Source organism: Anguilla rostrata, chromosome 6 (genome assembly GCF_018555375.3).
Source record: "Anguilla rostrata isolate EN2019 chromosome 6, ASM1855537v3, whole genome shotgun sequence".
NCBI classification, from domain to species: domain Eukaryota; kingdom Metazoa; phylum Chordata; class Actinopteri; order Anguilliformes; family Anguillidae; genus Anguilla; species Anguilla rostrata.
Window position 1 is genome coordinate 45,144,067 of NC_057938.1, and position 27,830 is coordinate 45,171,896.

At 38.6% G+C, this 27,830-nt stretch overlaps 2 protein-coding genes across 6 annotated transcripts in view; both read left to right on the forward strand.

The window, feature by feature from the left end:
- The first annotated feature begins 1,858 nt into the window (after positions 1-1,858).
- Positions 1,859-27,830, forward strand: part of LOC135257339 (4-galactosyl-N-acetylglucosaminide 3-alpha-L-fucosyltransferase 9-like) — a 29,222-nt gene continuing 3,250 nt past the window's right edge. The window contains exon 1 of one of the 2 annotated variants that reach the window (XM_064339971.1): positions 1,859-1,946. The gene's annotated coding sequence lies outside the window, so the exon portion shown is untranslated. Of the gene's footprint in view, positions 1,947-22,713; positions 22,808-27,830 lie in introns of those variants that run through there. The other variant, XM_064339972.1, reaches the window with a different exon arrangement.
- Positions 1,874-18,108, forward strand: LOC135257337 (4-galactosyl-N-acetylglucosaminide 3-alpha-L-fucosyltransferase 9-like). Of its 4 annotated transcripts, XR_010330636.1 has the most exons (3): positions 1,874-1,946; positions 15,805-17,036; positions 17,253-18,108. XR_010330636.1 is itself a non-coding variant. In XM_064339968.1 (2 exons), exon 2 carries the CDS (start codon positions 15,813-15,815, stop codon positions 16,887-16,889), a length of 1,077 nt encoding a protein of 358 aa, XP_064196038.1. In that variant the 5' UTR covers positions 1,874-1,946; positions 15,805-15,812; the 3' UTR covers positions 16,890-18,108. The 4 variants fall into 4 exon arrangements, 3 of the variants coding, with proteins under 3 accessions (XP_064196038.1, XP_064196039.1, XP_064196040.1); XM_064339968.1 differs by having other exon boundaries at positions 15,805-18,108; XM_064339969.1 differs by lacking the exon at positions 1,874-1,946 and adding an exon at positions 7,529-7,673 and having other exon boundaries at positions 15,805-18,108.

The following is a 27,830-nucleotide window of genomic DNA, read 5'->3' on the forward strand; positions in this document are numbered from 1 at the left end:
GTTCATGCCATTCATACTATGCAGTTCAGAGTAAGGATGAGTAACATATATGTTTTGATTTATAAAAATATGTTGCCTATGTTTGAAACTTGACTGTTTGTTTACCTCAGAATTATAAAAACCTGGTATGGCCATATAACATATAGGTCATTGTTTGTTAAATAGCTTTAAAAAGTAAATTACCTGATGTTAAACTGTATTATTATTATTAATGTTATTTTAAAACTACAACTTTATTATAATATGGCTTTAATACCTCAACAATAGCAGTGGCAGTGATAATGGTAAATAGCAGGGATTTTTGGAATTTTATAGAACTTAAACTTAAACTTCACCCACTTTCGATTTACGACATGCCCACTTCCAGTTTATCAGAATACAAAAACAAATAAAATATTTTTTTTGGTTCAACAAAACACAACAACACAAATAGTGGCATCTTTCTCCACTCCTACCACCTTGTCACCACAACTGTCACTTCAACTTGAACGTGAGTTGCAGATACGATTTAATTTACTGTATAAACCAAACAATAAATGTAATTATGGCTTTGGTGTTGTAATTGTTCAGTTTATAATCAACCTTGTCTCATTGTTTGTTATGTGTTAATTACATTTTGTCATTTCTTTCATTTAAACCCACTGCATTACAATTTCAATCTTCCTTTTCAAGTTAAAATATTGATTTGAGGTCGTCAGCAGTTCATGTTTTTTGTAGCTCTTTGCTGAGAAATTGTCTCTAAGTGCACGGTCTCTAAGTCTTTTGCTAATTCATTCCTTTGCTTGTCTTGTTTCTGCTTGGCCTCAGAATACCATATTTTGCTGCCAATTGCACAGGTTAATGCATATTGATAATGGTCCATAGCCCTATGGAACCAGGTGATTTTTAGGAAGTCCGTCGTGAGCATAAATGCTACAGTTCATAAACCAAAATCATAATACATTTAGGCTAGTGCTGACATGACATGATATATACAGATCAATTGTAGAGACACACTCGCACTTCAGCCATCTTCTTCAGAATCCCGGTGCTCTCAGTAATAGACATACAGATCAGCAAAGACACTCTGGGTAACTTCACTTAAAAGGACTTACCAGGTGAAAGGCACTGGAGCATACAGATCTTCTTTTACATATTTAATGCGCAAACACGACCAACGTTTCGACGCTACTGCGTCTTCAAGAGTCAGACTCTGATGAAGACGCAGTAGCATCGAAACGTTGGTCGTGTTTGCACATTAAATATGTAAAAGAAGATCCGTGTGCTCCAGTGCTTTTCTCCGGGTAAGTCAGTTTAAGTGAAGTTACCCAGAGTGTCTTTGCTGATTATATATGCAGATTTTTGCTTAGACATTCATGTAGTATGGTGTCAATGGTGGAACTACTGTCAAAATACACAGAGAAGAGGATACTGAGAGCATTTATTTTGTAGTGAGGGTGTGTAACCATGCTCCAGCAGGTGTGTATTATTTACAAAGGGGGCGTGCTCACAAAGCTTGCATTCAAATATGAGAATGCTTAGTTTTTGCAATAAGAGTTTATACAGGACTTTGTTCAAGTAAATAGGACATATTTATATATTTAGGAAATAAGGTGTTGGTTTTTAACCTGCTTGATTCATGCATTATTGGAAAGTAAAGGGAACAAGGAAATAAGTGATTTATGCAGTTAGGTTGCATGTGAACTTGAAATGCAGTATCATTCACCACCAATTTGTACAAATAAAAGCTTTTCAAATTTCTGATTATTTTTAATGTTTTTTTGTTTTTTTTGTTATTGTTGTTGTTTTTTGCATGTGAGTTCTCCTGTAGGCAGCTTAGGCGACTTGAAAAAACACAATGCAGGAAAAAAAGACTCAGGTCATAACCTGCAACATGAGACTCACTCATTCTTCTATGGAAAATCGCTGATGTTGATATACAGTATACAAAGCTACAACCAACACAGGTAAGCTTTCAATTTATGAAATACTAACCAAATACCTAATCTGATTACCAAATATGTATCTTACTCCCACAACCACAATTATTGATGGAGATATTAATAGCTATTCAATGAAGAGAAACATTGGAGAAACAGATGCTGACAAGTAAGGATATACTTATAAAAATCAAAGGCTGTTAGCTGTCTAAAAATCTTGGCTTTGGGTTGTCTCACATTTGAAACTTGAAAACCATGTATTTATGAAATATATCTGTCACTGTTTCTTTTCTTTTTTTCTTTTTTTTTGAAGCAACTTTTTTTTTTTGCAACTCTTCTGGTACGAAAATGGAAGTCTTCCCAGCATTATTGATGGTCTCGTGTATATGATAATGCCATTCTCTCTCACTGTCCGGTTGGTTAAACTGGTGAACAAAATTTGATTACTTGCAGTCTTCCTAGTTGAATAGTTTTAAATGAGGCAGTATAAATTATTATACATGTATACTATCTGGTGAACTAATACTATGATACATATGCATACATACACACAGTATACAACATTTCACATTTGAAATTCATGTTGCGGATTATTTTGTTTGGAAGTACACAGTAAAAACTTTAAATTTAGTTATTTAGCAAATACTCTCGTGTCCTGGGTGAACAGCAGTGCAACCAAATCAATTTCTATCTTTCATTTCACTATTTAAATGTGTTCAGGTTAAAAGATCTTTTTAACTGGATTTCAAGTACTGTAGCTTTTTGAAAAGCAATTTTTCAACAGCAATTTGAATGCAGTGTAATTTAGAAACTTAGCAATTGTGCTTAATGCTCTATTTTCATTCATACAGAAATTAGGTTAAATAAATTCATAAAATAATGATGGGAACTTTATAATACATTGAGGTGACAAACAATATGTGTGTTTATGTGTGCGTGCATGTGTGTGGGAGAGAGAGAAATAGGGCAGGAGAAAGATCAAATTTCAGGTAAGCCCTTTATGTGACAGAGGTAGAACCTAAATAAAATACACAGTATAAAGTATAAATGAAAATGGCAGTTGAGGCTTAAAATATTTTTGCAGTATCACATGGATATAAGTTGCACAAATACATCCAATGTTTCCAATTTATGTATTTAATGTATTCAAGAAAAAATATATTTCATTTTCCTCTGTAAGCCCAGGCATAATAAAAACATATTATCGCTGACTTTGGCTGGCACAACTGAGTACTGGGTATCTGGGTATCTGCTTTCACACTTTTCACACTAGTATAATATCTGCGGTCAAAGGATTAAATTAACTAGACTCGCTATTTGTTTAAATACACCAAAAAACGAAATAATCCCATGATCACATGATCCAAAGAACTACTGTTCTGAGAATTGGTTCCTTAAAGGTGCTGGGAAACTGAAATCTGTGGATTATTTCCTGATGTTTCGTTTTAATAGTTTTTTTCATAGAAAAATGTATTAAAAAAACATAGAAAAGCCTGTGCTGAGATTGGCTTGCTTGCTTGCTTGTTTTTCAGTGGGTGTGGGGTTAACAAGGTATAATGTACATCACTAAAATGCTATGAAAAACCAGTACACTTTATTCTTTTCCAAAAAATGAAGAGACACACTAGAAATGAATTCCATTCTCCGCTTGCACAATATAGTCAAGTTTCAAACCTGTTTGCAAGGTATTCAGTGTATATAGCCTACAGCCTATTTCTTACCCAAAGCTTGGGTTCATCACCATTGAAGTATACCTCCACCTAAGTACTTGAATACCTTATTACTAGCAGTGTATGTCCTTGCTACATTCCTGTGACAAATGTTTTACTGTGATATCATTAATGACATGACATGACTTAAGAAACATCTTGTTTTACATGTTTTAGATTCAGTGTACCATAGTGTTCTATTTTTTATTTTTTTATTTTTTTACAAATGCTAGGTCAAGTGCCCATCACTGCTTTCTTTATCAAAGTGTAGGGTAATCTCCTTTAAAGAATTGTAGATTGTCATTTATAAATCTATTTTAGGTAAACTTCCTTCTTAGCTTCTCGGTTGCTAAGGAATGATGGCAGTTACCATTTGCATGTTTAACCTGTTCTTCATTTTGCATAGAACAACAATACCCTACGGGGTAATGCAACGGTGGCTCAACATAGCCAAAAATGCAAGATAATTACAGAAGCGCAGACAGCAGCAAATTTATAAATCACTGAATCACTGAGAAGTGGCTGGTGACATGGTAAAGGGGAGATAGTCTGAGTCTGTGGTCACCAATGAGAATCCTTCAGCCATGTGGGCACAAAGTCCATTTTTGGGAGACTGATTTAACCGCGCCCTGGCCGTTGGCCTCACGGTGATAAGGAAAGGTCTGAATGCGAGGTAGGAGGTGAATTCAGAGGACACAATCTGGGGACCATTGTCTGACATGATGGCTTAGGTCAGAACCCAGTGAGCATAGAGCTGGTCCAGGAAACTGATCACTGTCCCAGAGATGACGCTACCCGTGGGGGCAACTTCTGGCCACTTAAAGTCATAGGCCACAATGAGACATCTGAGGTGGTGTGGGATATTATGCATCTCGCCTCAGGCATCAAGCTGTAGGTTGTCCCATGGAGCTGTTAGCCAGTTCAAGGGCTGGAGTTGAGGATGAGCAGGCCACACAGTTTTCCCACTGGTGAGGCTTGGCATCATGACCTAACAAGCTCCTCCAAGTCATAATCTATGCCAGACCACCATACAAGGTCACGGCATCGTTGTTTGAACTTGATGATCTGCGCAGTGATACCTGTGTCCCCTGGGGGACCCACGGTTATTGTAGATATTGCCCCAGCATGTGAGTTCATGTTTCACATGGGAGAAAGGTTCCAGTTCAGATTCCACCTGTGCCTGATGTAGTCTCTGAGTATCGTGAAGGTGGGCTTAACAGCTGACGTGGCCTCATGTTCATTGAGGGTCATCATCCTACGGAGAAGTGGCTGGGGCCTATAGGGAAGTGTGATGTGAAAGTCTGCCACCCCTTTACCATGTACTGGTGTAAACTGCAGCTTGAGCCCATTCTGCTGTAAGGAATCTTCCCACCTTTGGAGATGAACAGGGCTGTTCATTTTTCATTTTATGCGATCTTGCCTTTGCTATTGCCCATTTTCCCTTGTGGTCTGTACAGTATTTGGTTCTAGCTAATGTTGCACTTTAATGTATTTATTGTTTAGTCTTTTATGGTTTTTAGATTATTGTGTTGGAACATTGTTGTAATATGTAATGATATGTGCTGTGGTGCGGGGCCTGGCTTCAGTTGAAACTCCATTTGTGGGACAAAAAAGATTTGATTCGATCTTCAAGTATCAAAATAAATAATATTAACGAGGACCATTTTTACTGAGAATTTAGTCAGTTAAATGACACCTTCATCAACTGGGGTGCATAAATGTCTCATTTAGTCTTGTGCGCCATTATGTCCTGTCCCCATTTCACTAGCCATTCCGTATTCTCTTTTAATGTCTGTATGAAGTTACTCCCCTTGGCTACAGAGGGCAGCCATTCCAAAAGCAAAGCAGACTTTTATCTATAAAAACTAACTTCAAGGGTTAAATTATGGTGTGTGGCATGTGGCTCATGTGTGATGTATTTCCAAATGAGCTTGCTTAGACTTTGAACTGGTGAAACTGTCCTGCTTAACCAAGTGTAGAGGTGACAGAAATGGGGGGAAAAGAAAGATGGCTGTTTGAAATTCATATAACGATATTTAAGGGCATTCACTGGCTGGAGTTGATAAACGCGGTCAAGTGCACAAGCGTTGTGATTCATATAAGGATCATGTGTAGAAAAACATTTACTCATTACTAAGGACAATTTACGAATCTTTTTAGGTAAATGATTATCTGCTCACATTTTGGATGACTCAGAGCTGCCCCAAGGGTTTAGGTGGCCCTAAACAAGAAAGTTGTTGTGGCTGCCATTGTAGAATTAAAATGTGTTCCAAAAAAACTGAATTGTGTGGCCAAAGGGATGTTTGTGGGCCAAAACGAATGCATAAAGTGTTTATTCCAGTGGCTGATTCTGGGATGAATTCAACAGCGATTTTATAAATGAAGCCACAAAACAGTACAACAAGCTGGTGTACTGCCTTTGTACCTTTGAACAAAGTAAACATTCAGCTACGATTATGGCAGTGCATGTGACTTGTACAACGTCACCATGTCACCAGATCCCAACCCATTATATCTAATCAGTATGAAAACTCTATTAAGGTGAATTACACAAGTTATACATGATGGGGTGTGCCCTTTGTTCTTGGAAAAACCACTGATGTTTATGGGCAGTTCACAGAGCCACAACCAATAGAGGAAGTTTTCAAACCATAAAAAAACTGTAGGCAGATTATCTTTCAAGTCACTTAATGATGCCTTCCTTGTCTTTATATGTAGCCAGTTCTTCCAAGACTGTTACCATGCATTCTTTGTTGGTTAGGGGGCTTATTATGGCATTAGAGAACCCACCCAACTTTTAATAATGCACTTTTTGTTTTCTTTTGTTATCTTATGACATGAACATGAATTTGGCATCTCTCAGCATATCCAGATGATAATACTTCAGTTTTTGTTGAGCCTTGGACAGTGGTGGAAATGAAAAGCTGAACTTACCATGCTTTGTTTCAAAGTGATGAATTCTTGAATTCTTTGCAAAAAATGACAGCATAGAAGGCACACAGGTCTAGCTTCGATTAATTTGGTAGCACAAACAAATACTTTCCTGTCCATTCTTCACTGAAAGAGGGATATTCATTGTCAACTATTTGTTTCTGACTTCTTGAAAGTGCTATTTCCTGCTGTTAGCAGCAATAAAATATTTCTGGCTGGTTAGCTGGCTAATTTTGAGATCTTTCAGCTGCAACATAGCGTAGGTTAGACCTCTGTTAGGTAGGCAATGCATGCACATTTGTGACGTAGGCTATGGGAGATAGGGTATCATATTCGGTAACGCTCTGTAATCAAGGTTAGACATTCTAACATTATTTTTAGTAATTAAGTATAGGCATTCTCATCAGATCTGTTTATATCTGTGGTAAATTTACATTGAACAAAGTTATTGGAATTATGGTATGGCCTGCCCAACATCTGCTAAAAAAAATGGACTGAAGATAAATGTACTTGCCGACCTCTGATGTGGACACACGCACACACACACACACACACACACACACACATTTCAGGTAATCATTTCTCATAGGCAGGCATATCACTGCACAACATATTTACCCTCTCACACCAGCAAAGCAGAGGTGGCAGGGACCAGCGAAAGTGCACATGATGCCTTGCTAAATAGAGATTTCTTGGTTTCTTGGGAAATCGATGGAATGCTGTATTTATTTATTGATTTTTTATTTTTATTTTTTTACAGCAGCTTGTTATAGTGCTGTACATTACTGTCATTTTGAATGTTCACAATATCTTGATGTATTTTACTTCTACAGTGATTAACTGTAAATTGAATTAAACTATTCATGCTGTAATAAATACAGGAACATGCTAGTGACCTGTAAATTCTACAGTATTGTTTTTACTGTGCGAGTAAATTTTTTAATTAATTTGTAAATGATTTGTACCATTTCACAATGCTCGAATGACGTGAATCTGCCAGTGCAGATTCCGTGTGGGCTTGGTCATAAGTCATATAAAACAGGAAATGCCCTTTCTTCTTTACAAAACCACTGATGCTGCTGATATACAGTCTGCAGAGCCGCAACCAACACAGGTACGTTTTCGAACCATATAAAACGGTAAACTGTAACTGAATAATTAAAATAAATGCCAAATATATATCTTACTCCCATAGCCACAATTACTATTAATGGGTGGGAATCAGGGGCAGTTTTAGTGATTTGGAGGCCCCAGGCAATATTGACTGGTGCCATTCAGAGAATAAGGTCATATATTATTTTATAATTAATGAACTGTATGGTGGAGTTATAAAGTACAAATATCTAAATAATTTAGAATGTGAAAGAATGGTCGCATGAATATGGAGCAAAAACATTTCTGAAATTATGAGAGATATAGCCTGACTAATATCAGTGAGGAGATTGCCAGTGAGAGCTGTTGTAAAATGGAGTTGCTTTGTTACAATTAAATCCTGGCCAATGCCTGATTGTGATGCAGATGAAACTTTGGAGCATCTGTTGATTGAATGCAGTCGATCTGAAAAAATATGGGAACAAATTAAATCTATTGGTGTTAATATTTCAATTACACCAGAAACTGTATTTTATGGAATAATATATAACATTGATGATAAACTTAAAGATTTATACTGGTTAATAATATGTCTAGTGAATCAGCACATATGGAAAACGCGAAGTAAAATGACAATTGATCATATCTACGTGTCAAGTGAATCTGTATGCAAGAACATTTTAACAGAACAGAAATGTCGAAGAACAATTAACATCAAGCATGGCAATGCAAATCTTTGGGAAACTCTGGACTTTTAATATAGAAGATGCCTTACCTAATGTATTTAGGTTTTCTTGTTTATGTAATTGTTTGTAATGACTTGTATAATTGAAATAAAGTTTATTTATATATTTTTTTTTTTTAAAGCAAAGACCGATGTGAGGCCCTTCTCCATTTTGCTTAACGCAATCATAGCCAGTGAACAAAAACTATTTGGAGGCAGCTCTTTTCAGTTAACAAAGCCACAGAACTAAAGGACAGACCCAAATGAGAATTCTAACTGAAGAACTTCAAATGACCTTCAGTCAGTTAGAAGAAGACAATATGGCAAGAAAAATATTATAAGTAATATAATAATAAGTATATAATAAGTATATATTATAAGTATATAATCTTTAATTCTTTCAAGACAAAAGTATAGTACATGCTTTTTGATAAAGCATTTGAACATCCACTATTCTCTAGGGGTAAAAGTCCCGGTCCGAGCGGGTGTCTGGTTTCTGGTGGGCTGCTGCCGTCTGTCGGTGTCGCCTCTGGCACTTTCTTCCCACACTGTAGCTGATTCACCGCAACCAGCAGAGCCAGTAACGCTAGAAGTTGTAGTAGGTGCGGTGGGTGCACAACAGGCTGAGGCAGCAGTAAGGCTGATAACGTTAGCTAGCTCAGCTTCTTCAACTAATGTTACACCTGTTGTAACGTCAGCTAGAGTGAGAGCACCTATTATCAACCAACTTCGTTCGACAGACAGGAAAACGTAAACTGATTTGCAACTATATATGAAAAAATAGGCGAAATATCGGTAACAACTTGCACCTAGTTATGGAAGAAAAATGTCCTCGTTATCCTCCAGTGGTTATTTTTTTTAAGTCCTTTCGCGATTTTTTATGTGCCGGCAAATAACTCCAGCTCTAGCTTTTGGTCGCTCAGGGGACGTGTATCGACCACCCCATATAAATGAATGGAACTTAAATTTGCTAGCATACTGTATGTGTCCTGTCTTGCGTATTTCAGGTTAATATGAGAAAGGGTGGTCGCTATCAGCATGTCTAGGAATCAGTACATATTCACTGTTGTAACTCAAGTCGCAGGACGCAAAATAGCCGTTAGGAAAGCTGTTTGAAATTATGAGGGCAACGTCTGCGCCATTGGATTTAATGGGTCGCGATGAGATCATTCCGAGCGTGTTGCTTGTCTTAAAGTTATAATAAATAAGGCTGTATTAATATAACTAAATGTGTATGTATGACGTTGTTTTTTTGTTTTGTTTTTTACATTTAGACAATTTATTATGTGTATGTTTACAGGACTTACATTTAAATAGGTAACAATGTCCAGTTCTCTCTAATAAATACGAAGTAAATACACTAGCGTTTAGGGTGGTCGATAATCTACTTGTTGCTCCTCCGTCGTGGAGTCTCTGGCTGTTTTATTAAAGAATTTCGTCAGTTTAGGCAAACTGGGTGTCTTCCTTCCTCCTCTTTCTCTTCTCAAAGTGACAAGAAAGGAAAAATGTTTATAATGTATCTTTATTTGGTTTTTTACATTCTACATTTTTAAAACATTATTCCTTTAAAATGTCAAAAAGGAACAAAATACATTTAAACATAGACATTTACTAAATTTCAAGAAAATTAAGAACACAGAAAAAGGAAACCTAATACAAACAACCATACACATTGAACTAATAATCACAGGACAATAATTATTTTAAGACATAACTTACATAAAAGTGTATTGAAGAATAATAAAACAATACGTGTGCTCGGGAATGGTGTGAAGAGCGGGTGCCCCTCCTAGGGGGGTGGGGGAAAAATGTTTATAAATTAAAAAATTTAAAAAGGAAACACAACTTCACGAGGCCCTTTTGGTGGACGAGGCCCCAAGCGATTGCCTACCTATGTCCTATGGTAAAACCGCCTATGGTGGGAATATTACAAGCCAATTAAGTATTTAATGACGAGAAATATTTGAGAATTCGTTGCTGACAATTAAAGATATGCTTACAGAAAACTTTGGCTATTCGTTGCCTGGTTTTGGGTTATTACACATCTGTTATTTGAAAACTATTCTTTAAATATGCATTATTTAAAAAGAGATTTGTCATTATTGTTGATGATCTCACATAAATGATACTGTCCTTTTGGGCACAGTGGGCACTCATAAATAAACATTAATAAATAAATATAGCTGCAAGCAGCAATGCGGGGCCCTACGAACATGTCGAAGCAGGGTAAATACTAGGTGAAGGAGAAAAGAGTCCAAGAGGCATAGACTTCAGGATATAGGAGATGGCCAAGCAGCCCAAGGTTTAAAATTGCCACTCGCCACTCAACAGTTTGACGGTTACAGACTTGATTATATGACAGCGCCATCTACCCTGTATTGCAGTCATCTTTTAACCCAGAAAATGTTCTGTCACACATTTACTAGAGATGATATTAGACAATCTACATACCCGTGCGTAAGACATCCTACATACCCATGCGTACCCATGCGTGAGACGATCCAACTTCCAGTTCATGAGAAACATTACTTTGAAATATGAATGTGCATTAGCATAGAGTGCCAACTTTGTCATGCCACAAATCACACAATTTTTAACGAAACAACTTATCCTTATCACCCTTGATGGAGAGAATACCCAAGAGTATACATGTGCGATGGTGACGGAATCAGATAAAGTGTTCATGAGAAGATGAGTTTTAAAGCGTTATAATAGCATTAGCGTCCCGCCAAAATTTCAAATGCCTGTAATTTCCTTGTTTTTTGAGATATCTGCAATTGCATAGACATGGTACTGTCAGACGCTGGGGGGTTAGGACCCAAACGAAGAATGAGGGGAAAACACAAAACTCCAAACGGTAATAGGAAACAAGGACTTTACTTAGAAAACAGGAACAAAAACAGGGAACAAAAGGCCTCGCAGGGCAACTCTCAAAAAACAAAGAAAAACTTCAAAACACTGGAAACAAAGAAACTCCAAGAATCCAAAAGCCTGTAAAAATGGAACATGGGCAGAAACACACGGGGAGCTATTCTCAGGAGGAAACACGCAGGGCAGAAACATAACCAGAAGCACACACAGCCAAACAAGGATCCAGCACCTAAGTCAGGGAAAAGGGAACTTAAATAGACACGACACTGACGAGACACAGGAGGGCACAATGAACAATCAGGCCACAGAGAGGGAAGGGAAAACGAGACAACCCAAAAACAATAATAGAATAATTGAAAACAATAATACAATTAAACAGGGTAAAAGGACAGAACTAAAAACTGAAGTGCTGCCACAGACAAACCACATAACATGACAGGTACAACATGGTAGTGCCTTCTTCATGCCCAGTCCGTTCCAAGTCCCTAGATTATTGCTGTTAAAAGTTATAAGCATTTGAAATTTGTGGCCAAATTTTGTTTTTTTTTTAAATACCAGTTTCTCCGCCATCTTGGAATGTATCTCTTAGCTGTTAACACCCTATAGGGAGACATGCGCCATACACGTTCATGGGCAATTTCGGACCAATCCGACTTACGGTTTATTAGAAGAAACTTTTTATAGGTTTAGCCAAATTTTCAATCAGTGCAGTTAGCACTTACACATGCATAGTGCTGTGTATTCCCATGTGGGAAAAGGTGCCAAGATTCAAAGCATGGCTTTTGTCTGTGAATGCGATTACTGATACACACCTGCACACGGTCGGACTAGACTTGCGGCATTTCTATCTGGGTGTTAGAACGCTTCGCATGAAAACGGTACCAAGATGTACCTTTAAAAAAAAAATGTAAACAAGCTCCTCCAAGTCATAGTCTATGCCAGGCCACCATACAAGGTCACGGCATCGTTGTTTGAAATTGATGATCTGCACAGTGATACCTGTGTCCCCTGGGGGACCCACAGTTATTGTAGATATTGCCCCAGCATGTGAGTTCATGTTTCACATTCCCAGTTCAGATGCCACCTGTGCCTGATGTAGTCTCAGAGTATCGTGAAGGTGGGCTTAACAGCTGAGGTGGCCTCGTGTTCATTGAGGGTCTTCATCCTACGGAGAAGTGGCTGGGGCCTATAGGGAAGTGTGATGTGAAAGTCTGCCACCCCTTTACCATGTACTGGTGTAAACTGCAGCTTGAGCCCATTCTGGTGTAAGGAATCTGCCCACCTTTGGAGATGAAGAGGGCTGTGTACCCTGCCCGACATGGACATCAGGGCTGTCAGAGCTCAGTGGTCTGTCCTCAGCACAACATCCAGACAGGTACATTTAGCACCACCTGCACGGCCACATGCATGCGAGAGCTTACCAACGGGCACATATCTGTAGGGCTGAGAGAACAAGTGGCGAATGCTGTGGGCCTTTCCACACCATCATGGAACAAGTCAGGCTGGTGCCAATGGCCACAGCAAATGCATCGCATGTTGCGATTATAGGGCAGTTCAGGTGGAAGTGGGCCAGGCTAGGAGGTATGGTGAGAAGGCGCTTCAGTTCCTCAAAGGCTGCCTGGCAGACAGGGGTCCAGGATCAGGGGGCGTCCTGTTTAAGTTGCTGCCTCAACAGTGCAGCGATGGAGGAGTGCTCTAGTAGAAATTGCATGTAGTATGCTGCCATCCCAAGGAAGCATGTCACCTGTGAGATTGTGGTGGGGACAGGCACCCACAGGATGGCATCCACATTTGACTGGAGGGAAGAAAGGTTATCCGCAGACACACAGAAGCCGACAAAGTCTATGGTAGGCATGGAGAACATACACAATGTTCTTTATTCAGATCATGTACCCATCCAATGGCTTCACAGAATGAAGGAAACCAATTCCAGGATTACCTGGTTGAATCTGGCCCTCCAGTTGTTTTGTTTCCGTGGATTTCCTCCCCTGCAGAAGGGGAAGTATCAGTCAAGCAGAATGTACCTTGGCTGCATTCTGATGGTGGAGGGCTTGGTTAACCAGAAGGATTCAGGCCATCTGAAAACCAGACCTACTGGTTAAATAAGCACGCACAAATCGATCGCATTATGAATCAGTCCAGGATGTACGTAAAAGTGTGCTTGTATGTAGGTGTCTGAGACTAGAAACTCACATCATACCGAGAGAAAAGATCAGGAAGACAGTCATTTTGGTTTGGTTTAGTTTGCCTTTGTTTTTTTTCGTTTTTCATGTATCATTTTAACCTGGATGCCATGAGGGTGAAAGGAGAAACTTTTTTCATTTGTTTATGTTTGAACTGGAGAAAAATGTTGCTCTCTCTCTCTCTCAAAATAAAAGACCGGTGAAAACCTACAATCCCCCATCTCCATGTGTCCAGCTCTTCTGTCCATCCCAGGGGTGTGTCACAGCATGTAACAGTTTGTTTGACTGAAACATGGCAACAACCTTATTTCATCTGAATTTTTTTTTATTTGAATCAGGCGACTCCCCTGGTTTAATGATAAACCCTGCATTAATGGCGGCGGTGTTGTTACTATCAATTGCTCTGATGTCAAACCAAATGCTGCAACAGTACTAACTGTCTCGTCATTTGAATGTCTTGCTTGCAATTGTCTGGTGCTAAACCACAACTGTCGTAATAATATATCACCCTCCAACTGCATTCTTCTCTGAGCTCTCTTCCCTAATGACCTGCGCCTATGCTATAATCTCCCTAACGTTCTAGTGTTGGGTGATTTAAATATGCACTTCAACTCATCTGACAACTCATGTTACTGCTGATTTTATGTCTCTGCTCGACTGTCTTGATATCAAAAAATCAATGTTAACTTGCCCACTCACAACAAAGGTCACATACTTGACGTGGTCTGCTCCTCTAGTTTAACTCCATTCCACTCTTTACAGATAACAATTGGTCCCACTCTGGAATGTGGGATCAAAGATTATTTGTTAAGATTTGAATTAACACTGGACATTTTTGTCAGGCCGGGGCGCAGGAAGGGACCCAAGCGCAGAGTGCAAAAATACAAACTCCAAAATGGGGAAAACAAAAGACTTTAATAAACTCAACGGGGAACAAAGGGAACCAAAAGCCTCGCAGGGCGGTTTAACAAACACAACGAGAATCCAAAAAGACGGGAAAAACAAAAATACAAAAACTCCAAAAAACAGAGAACCAGGCTGGCAAGGAACAGGGGACAGGCAACAGGCAGGCGTAAGGCAAGGGAACAGGCAGGCTACAAACAAGCACGCAACAGGTAGGCAAAAACCACAAACAGGTACAAAGCCACAAACAGGCATACAGGCAGGAACAGAACCGCAAGAATCCAGCGCCTGAGTGAGGGAAGAGGGAGACTTAAGTAGAAGAACGCAGACGAGACACAGAGGGGCACGATGAACAATCAAGCCACAGAGAGGGAAGGGAACACGAGACAAAACGCAACTAATAATGAGATGATTGGAAACAATAAAACAATTAACTGAACACAAAGCAGAGGTGCCGCCATCTGGCGGCCCAACAGAGAACAACAAGGGGGGAGGACACAGAACCCTGACAATTTTACTGTGTAGGGCTTCTACAAGTCAGCTTGCATCTAAAACTCACTGGCTCCATTCATAAAACAGCTCAAAACTCAGACAAACATGCATGTAAGACATTTAAACGCATAAGCACACATGCATACATTTACTCTCCTCTCTTTTAAACAAAAATCATTTTTATTCTTTTTTTGTGTTTTCCTTTAATGATTTTCTGTATAACCTAACATCTTTGTTCTTTTCTTTATCCTCTATACTGTGTTTTATTTCGACTTCCCTGTAAAGTAACCTTGGGAGTCTGAACATGTGCTTTTTAAATAAAATGTATTATTATTATTATTATTATTATTATTATTATTATTGTTGTTGTTGTTGTTGTTATTATTATCACCAAGCAAAGATAATTCAAACATATGCTATGCTCGGCTACAATTAATCTTGAGGAAATGTCAGTAAGGGCCTCCTCTCAGCCACACGTGGTAAGGCTGAATCAACTTTAGCCTTTTTATTTAAATGTGTTCGTGATTAGTAAATATTACACAGCATCACAGTAATAGAAATACTTGGTTTTGTTGCCAGTTGGAGCTGTTGGAGTCACATAATTATTACCAAGCATTCCACAGTGCCCTACATCTCTCTTTACTGTACTTGAGCACAACACATCTGTGATTTTATTTATTCAAATATATAGATGTTTTTGTACACCAGTTGATGAAGGTCAATGTAAAATATAACTCAAAACTCAACACCAACTCCTTTAATGTTACAATATTTCTCCTGATAATTAAAAAAAAAATTATGATAATTTTACAAATTCCAATATTAGATGCCTGCACCCTAACAGTTTACCTTACCTAAATTCTAGATATCCCAAGAACAACACCGGAAATCAGCCATGCTCACTGATATGCATTACACAATGTAGTATTAATCTATATTTGCAAAAATATTAAATTTATATTTTCTTCTTTTCTTTGCAGGGTACAAAATGCCATCCACATCTTTCCATGGAATAGTACGTCCTTGTGTAACTGCAATCCTTATACTGGGTTGTTTTGGGATTTTATGTTTTGCTTATTTCAAGATGCCCACTACCTGGCTGTCAAGTCAAGTGAAATTAAAAGCACCTGCACCAATGGTGAAAAACTTTGGTTCAAAAAAAGAGCAAAACCAGACTGTTATACTAATCTGGATGTGGCCATTTGGCAGTGCCTTTGCCCTGACCTCCTGTAGTGCCCTGCTTAACATTGATGGCTGTCACCTAACATCAGACAGAAATATGCTAAGCAAGTCGCATGGGGTTATTTTCCATCACAGAGACATTCGCTCAGATTTATCAAACCTGCCACCACCACAGCGCCCAATATTCCAAAAATGGGTGTGGATGAATATTGAATCACCCACAAATTCGGGAAAGATTCCCGGTCTTAATAGCCTGTTCAATTTGACTTTGAATTACAGGCAGGATGCTGATATTCCAGTGCGTTATGCGACCATTGTTCAAACTCAGGAGAATAATTTTAAAATACCAAGCAAAGACAAGTTAGTGTGCTGGATTGTGAGCAATTGGAACCCAAGTTACAAAAGAGTGGCGTACTATAATGCGTTGAAGCAACTCATTGATATACATGTCTATGGACGGGCCTTTGGGAAACCAGTCAGCAACCAAGACTTTGATCCCACAATTGCCAGCTGTAAATTCTATCTGTCATTTGAGAACTCAATCCATAAAGACTACATCACTGAAAAACTGTACAACCCACTTTCTGTGGGCACTGTGCCAATTGTCCTTGGGCCATCAAGACAGAACTATGAGAACTTTGTCCCAGGTGATGCCTTTATACATGTAGATGATTTTCCCTCCCCCAAAGAGCTGGCTGAGCACATACTGTTCCTAGACAAGAACGATGACATGTACCATCGATACTTTGAATGGCGTAGACACTTCAAAGTAGACAAGACAGGAGCATTTATCATAGGCACATGTCTTGCCTGTAATTATATTAGGACACACCGCAACGAATACAAGGTTATCAATAACCTTAACACATGGTACTGGGGATGATTTTAAAAAAGCGTAGTGAAGGACTTGTTTTGTTTTTTTTCTTCATAATTTCAGATTGCAAAATATATTTTCTTTCTCCTGTGAAATGCTAAACAAAGATTAACTGCCAGACTCCCCCCTTGTTGATTAATTAGAAAACTCCTGGAGGTGATTATGGATATAATTGATGGCTCTTACCTTGACAGTTTTAAACAGAAATTAATTAAAGTGAACAGGATAAATGCAGTGAAATTACAATCATATTTATACAGTTTGGAACATTTGTATAGGGTGTACTGCATGATTCATGTAGTAATGGAAAGTAAAGATAAAAAGAAAATAAGTGGTTCACCCTAGTTGTGCAACTTGAATGTGTTTATGCAGGGGATGAGGAAGTTGCAAATCTTGTTTTTGTCAACGCAGTAACCAAATCTACAGCAGATCATTATCATTGTTGTTCATCCCTTGCATACGGATGCCGCTCTTTATAGAAACATAGCCTCTAGTTTGAATTCACAAAATTATTGACTGTTCAGAGCCAAAGCCAAGTCACAGACATTTTGCCCTAGAGCATAACTTCAGAACTGGTTGGGGCTCCAGTAAATTTACTCTGTGTGTTGACAATCTTTGTAGTGTCTAACCTTCTTCTCATCTTCTCAAAGACAAAAACAATATGTGTAGGTCAGAACCATTACTATGTTGCCCCCCTAGTGGCTGGCCAGCAACATAAACAAACAGGGCCAACCATGGGAAGACTTCCAGTTTTGTATCAGGAGAGTTGCAAAGAATCTCCAAAAAAAATTACGGAACCGTGACTACGCAACCCAAAAGTAACACGACAGTCTATAAAAAGCATGAAACCCACTATAAAATTTGTGCACATATCATATAGGAGGTGTCATGTCTGGCAGTGGCAGCACTTGGTTGAAGAAAGGCAAAGCTGGAAGAAAACTGATGACCCTACTGCCTCCCCAGGTCTGCCATGGTGCTCATGTTTTTGCAGGTTTTCCCCATGGAGGGACCTAAACCTTGCCTACCCTATAGGCAGCTCTACGCACAATGCCCTGGACTCTGCTCTTTCTGTTTTTCACGTTTGTTGTACTTTTTCCATTTCTTTAAGAAATTATTTTATGGTTTACAGAAAAACACCTTTATAAAAGTTTAAAAATGTGAGGACAATATAAAAAAGGCACAGTAATTTATAACATGAAGAATGTAGTCATTACTTTAAATGTTTGAACTAAAAAATGTAAATAAATGAATAATAATCATTTTAAAATGTGGTTTGTGTTTATTCATGCTCCTTAGTCTACTATTACATTTGTCTAAAGATCTGAAACGATTAAGTCTGACAAATACATATTACATAACAGGCATTTAGCAGACGCTCAAATCCAGAGCGATTTACACAACTTTTTACATAGCATTTACATTGCATTATATAGCTGGATGTATACTGAAGCAATGTAGGTTTAAGTGCCTTGCTCAAGGGTACAACAGCAGTGTCCTACCTGGGAATCGAACTTGCAACCGTTATGTTACAAGACCAACTCCTAACCCATTATACACAATAATTGAGGAACTCAGGAAGGCACTTATTTTTCACAACACTATATTTACTGTATCTGAATTTTAAAAATTCATATTTCAATTTAAAAGTATGCCTTACAATATTTAATATATCCAATCCTATTTGTATATGGAGACCTTAAGTAATCTGTTTATGTAATACATGACAATTCTCTTACTCCTCTAGTGTACTACGTATGCCCAGCACATTAGAAAATGAGTGTGATTTAAAAGATTGTCCCCTGTGTATCTTAAAAAGGTCACGTTGTAGCTCAAAGGCTGTACAGCACGAACTGACCAATTCTCAGATTCTCACTGACACTTATTTTTGAGTGGTGAAAATAAGCATTTTAACATTTTCTCTTCTTTTTTTTTTTTTTGGTCCAAATATTCATTTCTATTTTTTGATTCTTCCAAAATCCCTTAGTAAAACTGGGAATTACACATCACATAGATTTCAAATACAAGACACGGCAAGGAAACCTAAAATTTCTTGAAAAGATTTTTCCATCAGTGGCAAATTAATAGATATTCTGAACCAGGCACAGAACTCAATAACTGATGAAGTTAAAAAAATTGTCTTTTCTGTTGGCAACTGACTGTTAGCTTTGCAATAAAAATCTGCTGCCTCAACACCTCAAAAAATTCTGTGATACAGCACCCTCTATGGATCTATGGATCGCACTGAAGAACAAACAACAATAAAATGTGATTTCTTGTCTTTGACTGCCCTCCAGTGTAATAAATCTGTTTCGGTTTCATCAGTAGACTTAGAGCCAGCATTTGTGAGTCTGTGTTGGTGTTTCAGTATTTTAGTCTTATACAGTTGGGTAAGAGGGTAAGAGTGCGCCATACCCAGGAATACTGTACATCCTACACCATTACTGAACCACCAGAACACTTCATTGCTAGTCACAGCTTCACTTCCATTTTGTATTCCCTAACCAAATGTGGGAGCAAGAACTGGAAGAAGATGATGGCAGAGTTAGAAAGGGATAAAGTTGTAACATCGAGGAGAGCTAAAGTGGCTGGAATGGTGACCTAAAAGTAGTGGTGATGTCATCTGGGACTGACAGGAAAAGAGAGAGAATAAAAGTCAGCCACGCACAGCTGAGCGTGTTCACCTTAGACGGAGAAGGAAAGATTCGATTCAACCTCTGTATGCCAGTGTGTACAATAAACTCGCCAGTGAAGTGTCTGTTACTTATCATAGTACAGGCACTTGATCACATCCTGGTTAAGTGTTACTCTGTGTTTTGATCAGCTCCACCTGCGACATGGTATAGTGTTAGGATATTTTGCCCTTATTCGTGGAGTCAAATGCAGGACGATGAAGAACACGCTGACAAAGTGTCCTCAGAGGATTTGTGGTTTAATTCAATGTGCAAGGGAGAGACAGACCCAGCACATTCGGGCGCTGCGCTGAGAGAATCTCTGCCCATCACACTGTGTAGTGTCAAGATATACAGTTTTCAGTCATACACATCAAAAGGTTGAGTTAAGTGGCGGACCGGGGACAAATGGTCTTGTCCCTTCCTGGGGACCCTCGCAGCCATTTAGCATAGGAATGTGACATCCTTGCCGCAGACACTAGAGGTGTTATACTGAGACACACTACAGAGGGGCTAGACACAGAGGCATGCAAACTACAGACACAGTAATGGCAGAAACGGAAACACAATACACTACATATAATATATATATGTATACAAAATAAAACTGGGAACCTATCAATAGGATAGCCAGGTTCTTCTGGCAACATTTTGGTAGTGTGCAGGTTCAATATGAGGTTCTGGCGGTGGCCACTTTGGCCATTTTTTTGGACATATGGAGAATTGTTTGTATTGCAGCTTTGAGAGAAACACACTAGAGGGCATTCTTGAGCTGGAAGAAGGCAGGCAAATTAACTTACTGGTTATTTGTATTGCTTTCTGTTATCCATTTTATGAATTATAATACAATTTTCTAACCTTACTTACTCATAAGCATGTATTTGTGGTCATGGAGGGGGAGACAAAGAAAGAGCCTGATTAGTAGTGTCTGTTGTAAATTTACTGCATTTACTTTAATAACTTTTGAGCATACAACTACTCTTTTGTTCACACAGCAATTAGAATTCTGAATTTGGACATGTGATCTTGCATTTAATGTACTTTGGTACTTGACATTCTGTTCATTTTTCATTTTATGCGATCTTGCCTTTGCTATTGCCCATTTTCCCTTGTGGTCTGTACAGTATTTGGTTCTAGCTAATGTTGCACTTTAATGTATTTATTGTTAGTCTTATGTTTTTAGATTATTGTGTTGGAACATTGTTGTAATATGTAATGATATGTGCTGTGGTGTGGGGCCTGGCTTCAGTTGAAACTCCATTTGTGGGACAAAAAAGATTTGATTCGATCTTCAAGTGTCAAAATAAATAATATTAACGAGGACCATTTTTACTGAGAATTTAGTCAGTTAAATGACACCTTCATCAACTGGGGTGCATAAATGTCTCATTTAGTCTTGTGCGCCATTATGTCCTGTCCCATTCACTGCCATTCTGTATCTTTTTAATGTCTGTATAATTACCTGGCTACGAGCAGCCTTCAAGCAACATTTATCTATCTAGGGTAATGGTGTGTGCATGTGTCATGTGTGATGTATTTCCATGAGCTTGCTCAACTTTAATGTGATGTCCTTCCTGTTGAGTGGACTTTAATCATATGTTTTAGCATTCATTGGGTTGTCTAGTGCCAAATTGTGATCATTGTTTACCACTGCTAGTAATGTGCTTTGTTGGTTAGGTGGGGGCTGCCATTGTAAATTATGTGTTCAAAAAACTGAATTGCAAGAAACATCACAGTGCGCTCAAACGTTTATAAATAGAACATACAACAAGCGCCACTTTTTGTGTACTTGTACAATATGTCGTAATATCTAATATGAACATTGATTACACACTCATGGGGGTTGCCTTTGTCTTGGACCATATGTTTATGGGCATTCCCCCCTTTTCAACCATCTGTAGGCAGATTATCTTTCAAGTCACTTAATGATGCCTCCTTGTCTTTATATGTAGCCAGTTCTTCCAAGACTGTTACCATGCATTCTTGTTGGTTAGGGGGCTTATTATGGCATTAGAGAACCCACCCAACTTTTAATAATGCACTTTTTGTTTTCTTTTGTTATCTTATGACATGAACATGAATTTGGCATCTCTCAGCATATCCAGATGATAATGCTTCAGTTTTTGTTGAGCCTTGGACAGTGGTGGAAATGAAAAGCTGAACTTACCATGCTTTGTTTCAAAGTGATGACTTCTTGAATTCTTTGCAAAAAATGACAGCATAGAAGGCACACAGGTCTAGCTTCGATTAATTTGGTAGCACAAACAAATACTTTCCTGTCCATTCTTCACTGAAAGAGGGATATTCATTGTCAACTATTTGTTTCTGGCTTCTTGAAAGTGCTATTTCCTGCTGTTAGCAGCAATAAAATATTTCTGGCTGGTTAGCTGGCTAATTTTGAGATCTTTCAGCTGCAACATAGCGTAGGTTAGACCCCTGTTAGGTAGGCAATGCATGCACATTTGTGACGTAGGCTATGGGAGATAGGGTATCATATTCGGTAACGCTCTGTAATCAAGGTTAGACATTCTAACATTATTTTTAGTAATTAAGTATAGGCATTCTCATCAGATCTGTTTATATCTGTGGTAAATTTACATTGAACAAAGTTATTGGAATTATGGTATGGCCTGCCCAACATCTGCTAAAAAAAAATGGACTGAAGATAAATGTACTTGCCGACCTCTGATGTGGACACACGCACACACACACACACACACACACACATTTCAGGTAATCATTTCTCATAGGCAGGCATATCACTGCACAACATATTTACCCTCTCACACCAGCAAAGCAGAGGTGGCAGGGACCGGCGAAAGTGCACATGATGCCTTGGTTTCTTGGGAAATCGATGGAATGCTGTATTTATTTATTGATTTTTTATTTTTATTTTTTTACAGCAGCTTGTTATAGTGCTGTACATTACTGTCATTTTGAATGTTCACAATATCTTGATGTATTTTACTTCTACAGTGATTAACTGTAAATTGAATTAAACTATTCATGCTGTAATAAATACAGGAACATGCTAGTGACCTGTAAATTCTACAGTATTGTTTTTACTGTGCGGGTAAGTTTTTAAAATTAATTTGTAAATGATTTGTACCATTTCACCATGCTCGAATGACGTGAATCTGCAGGTGCATATTCCATGTGGGCTTGGTCATAAGTCATATAAAACAGGAAATGCCCTTTCTTCTTTACAAAATCACTGATGCTGCTGATATACAGTCTGCAGAGCCGCAACCAACACAGGTACGTTTTCGAACCATATAAAACGGTAAACTGTAACTGAATAATTAAAATAAATGCCAAATATATATCTTACTCCCATAGCCACAATTACTATTAATGGGTGGGAATCAGGGGCAGTTTTAGTGATTTGGAGGCCCCAGGCAATATTGACTGGTGCCATTCTGAGAATAAGGTCATATATTATTTTATAATTAATGAACTGTATGGTGGAGTTATAAAGTACAGATATCTAAATAATTTAGAATGTGAAAGAATGGTCGCATGAATATGGAGCAAAAACATTTCTGAAAGTATGAGAGATATAGCCTGGTTAATATCAGTGAGGAGATTGCCAGTGAGAGCTGTTGTAAAATGGAGTTGCTTTGTTACAATGAAATCCTGCCCAATGCCTGATTGTGATGCAGATGAAACTTTGGAGCATCTGTTGATTGAATGCAGTCGATCTGAAAAAATATGGGAACAAATTAAATCAAATTAAATCTCTATACTAATAAAGTTTATTTATATATATATATGTTCTAAAAGCAAAGACCGATGTGAGGCCCTTCTCCATTTTGCTTAACGCAATCATACCCGTGACAAAACTTTTTAGCCAGTAACAAAACAAACTAAGGAGCAGCCTTGGAATTCATGTAACAAAGCCACAGAAGACAAAGGCAAGACAAAATATAGAATTCTAAGTATAAGAAACTTTAATGACTTCTTCAGTAAAAGTTTGAAAGAGACAACTATTCTCTGGTTTCTGGTGGGCTGCTGCCGTCTGTCGGTGTCGCCTCTGGCACTTTCTTCCCACACTGTAGCTGATTCACCGCAACCAGCAGAGCCAGTAACGCTAGAAGTTGTAGTAGGTGCGGTGGGTGCACAACAGGCTGAGGCAGCAGTAAGGCTGATAACGTTAGCTAGCTCAGCTTCTTCAACTAATGTTACACCTGTTGTAACGTCAGCTAGAGTGAGAGCACCTATTATCAACCAACTTCGTTCGACAGACAGGAAAACGTAAACTGATTTGCAACTATATATGAAAAAATAGGCGAAATATCGGTAACAACTTGCACCTAGTTATGGAAGAAAAATGTCCTCGTTATCCTCCAGTGGTTATTTTTTTAAAGTCCTTTCGCGATTTTTTATGTGCCGGCAAATAACTCAGAGGTGGTCCAGCTCTAGCTTTTGGTTGCTCAGGGGACGTGTATCGACCACCCCATATAAATGAATGGAACTTAAATTTGCTAGCATACTGTATGTGTCCTGTCTTGCGTATTTCAGGTTAATATGAGAAAGGGTGGTCGCTATCAGCATGTCTAGGAATCAGTACATTCACTGTTGTAACTCAAGTCGCAGGACGCAAAATAGCCTTTAGGAAAGCAGTTTGAAATTATGAGGGCAACGTCTACGCCATTGTATTTAATGGGTCGCGATGAGATCATTCCGAGCGTGTTGCTTGTCTTAAAGTTATAATAAATAAGGCTGTATTAATATAACTAAATGTGTATGTATGACGTTGTTTTTTTTTTTGTTTTGTTTTTTACATTTAGACAATTTATTATGTGTATTTTTACAGGACTTACATTTAAATAGGTAACAGTGTCCAGTTCTCTCTAATAAATACGAAGTAAATACACTAGCGTTCAGGGTGGTCGATAATCTACTTGTTGCTCCTCCGTCGTGGAGTCTCTGGCTGTTTTATTAAAGAATTTCGTCAGTTTAGGCAAACTTTCCTTAAACTGGGTGTCTTCCTTCCTCCTCTTATTCTTCTCAAAGTGACAAGAAAGGAAAAATGTTTATAAATTAAAAAAAAGGAAACACAACTTCACGAGGCCCTTTTGGTGGACGAGGCCCCAAGCGATTGCCTACCTATGTCCTATGGTAAAACCGCCTATGGTGGGAATATTACAAGCCAATTAAGTATTTAATGAGGAGAAATATTTGAGAATTCGTTGCTGACAATTAAAGATATGCTTACAGAAAACTTTGGCTATTCGTTGCCTGGTTTTGGGTTATTACACATCTGTTATTTGAAAACTATTCTTTAAATATGCATTATTTAAAAAGAGATCTGTCATTATTGTTGATGGTCTCACATAAATGATACTGTCCTTTTTTGTCACTGTCTGGTTTGGTGACCAACCTACCTAGTTGAATACTTTTAAATGAGACACTACAGATTATTATCAGATTTGTGGAGAATACCATCTAGTGAACCATTGCTGTGATGCATATTGCTGTATAGTGAACAAATGCTTACAGTTGAACCTGTATACAGTATGTGGCTGTAGATCTGCAAAACATTCTGGTCAAAATTTCGTAGCAGGTGAAATTTAGTAAATATATTTTTGTTGTAAATCTTAATACAGTAAGTGTTCCAATCCCAATTTAGATCTCCAACAATGACAACCTCACTGTAGTTCACTTTCGCCATGCATTTCGTGAAAGAAGACAGCATATTACTTGGAGCAGATGGAGGTCTGTAACAACCAACCACAGTAATGAAGACGTCTTTCGACACCTCTACTCTTAGAGCAAGCATTTCAAATTGTTTGCACGCGGACTCTGACAGCAGTACATGTGTACGGAAATTGCTTTTGGCATAAATAGCTACACCTCCTCCCCGTTTGGGTCTGTCAGTGCGGAACACCTTGTAGCCATATATATGAATATCTTTATCAGGAACCGACTTGTTCAACCAAGTTTCAGATATCACATCAGTTGATTCAACCCAAATCCTTATCAGGTCTATTTTCGGAACTAAACTACGAACATTAAAATGTACTATACCCAGACCCGATGTACTTTTAAAATCTGACGGAGTTTCCAAACATTTTAGACTTAAGTCTGGGCCAGGGTTTGGTTGAACATTCCTGGATAAAATTGTTCCGGTAGAACAATTAAGCTTCTCAGTTTAGTGTGCTTAAACGTCACTTTTTCGGCATTTAATTTGTCCACAAAATCCAAAACGGAGTCTTTCGATACAACAAAGTTGTCATTCAAAAGCAACAAACTATGAATATGATGTAGGATTTCCGAATTGGCTTGACGACAGACACGGCATGATCAAAATGAAATACTGAGTCCGTGGCAGTCAAAGGGAAGATCAGCTGCGAAAAACGCTCGTGATTGGAACTACTCATCACATTCTGCTCGCTACGGACGGTGAGTAGATAGTATATTATTACCAGGAGAGCTTTCATCTTGACTGTACTTCGCAGGGCCGTGCACAGACATTTTGGGGGGCAGGGGCTCAAATGAAAAAAAGGGCACCCTGCACCCCCCAGGCAGACATCTCCTATATGTTCATACCTAATATTGACAGTAGCGAAAAATTCTAATCATAATAAATTTAAATAGGCCTGATGGGCTTCCGAAACAAATCCCTATAAGTAATACGTCATTCATTTTTGGACCCAATAAACGTATCCAGACATGATCATGCTCAACAGACAGTATCCCCCACAACACTACAACAGCATTTCACACAGACGTCACATACAGTTTAGTTTTCAATGTTTTTTGTTTTTTTTTACCTTTATTACAGGAACAGGAATAACTAAACACAAAACACTGTCACAAAGCACATGCAATATTATATACAAATAAATAAAACTAGAAAGGTTACACTTACTGAAGGAATTGTGTGGGCTTGCTTCAAATTCCAACTGGCACTGTCCTCAAGCCTCAATGCATTTCAATGAGGGCATAGCTAAGAAGAAGCACGAAACCGTCCAGACCCAGGGCGTACTGTAGCGTTACATATACAGCCGGGGATCAGCAAATAGCGATTATGTTCCAGGGATTCATCATATCCTAAGTAATGTTAGGCGATAAAACTGTGCTTAAAAATCCTGTAGGACTAGTTAGAGCGAGAAAAATTGGCCGGAAAGTGCAGATAATAAAAAAATATGAAAGATAGCAAGAGTGGGCTTGCCGAAACAAGCCCACTCATAAATAAACATTAATAAATAAATATAGCTGCAAGCAGCAATGCGGGGCCCTACGAACATGTCGAAGCAGGGTAAATACTAGGTGAAGGAGAAAAGAGTCCAAGAGGCATAGACTTCAGGATATAGGAGATGGCCAAGCAGCCCAAGGTTTTAAATTGTACCACTCGCCACTCAACAGTTTGACGGTTACAGACTTGATTATATGACAGCGCCATCTACCCTGTATTGCAGTCATCTTTTAACCCAGAAAATGTTCTGTCACACATTTACTAGAGATATTGGACAATCTACATACCCGTGCATAAGACATCCTACATACCCATGCGTACCCATGCGTGAGACGATCCAACTTCCAGTTCATGAGAAACATTACTTTGAAATATGAATGTGCATTAGCATAGAGTGCCAACTTTGTCATGCCACAAATTGCACAATTTTTAACGAAACAACTTATCCTTATCACCCTTGATGGAGAGAATACCCAGGAGTATACATGCGCGATGGTGACAGAATCAGATAAAGTGTTCATGAGAAGATGAGTTTTAAAGCGTTATAATAGCATTAGCGTCCCACCAAAATTTCAAATGCCTGTAATTTCCTTGTTTTTTGAGATATCTGCAATTGCATAGACATGGTACTGTCAGACGCTGGGGGGTTAGGACCCAAACGCAGAGTGAGGGGAAAACACAAAACTCCAAACGGTAATAGGAAACAAGGACTTTACTTAGAAAACAGGAACAAAAGCAGGGAACAAAAGGCCTCGCAGGGCAACTCTCAAAAAACAAAGAAAAACTTCAAAACACTGGAAACAAAGAAACTCCAAGAATCCAAAAGCCTGTAAAAATGGAACATGGGCAGAAACACACGGGGAGCTATTCTCAGGAGGAAACACGCAGGGCAGAAACATAACCAGAAGCACACACAACCAAACAAGGATCCAGCACCTGAGTCAGGGAGAAGGGAACTTAAATAGACACGACACTGACGAGACACAGGAGGGCACAATGAACAATCAGGCCACAGAGAGGGAAGGGAAAACGAGACAACCCAAAAACAATAATAGAATAATTGAACAGGGTAAAATGACA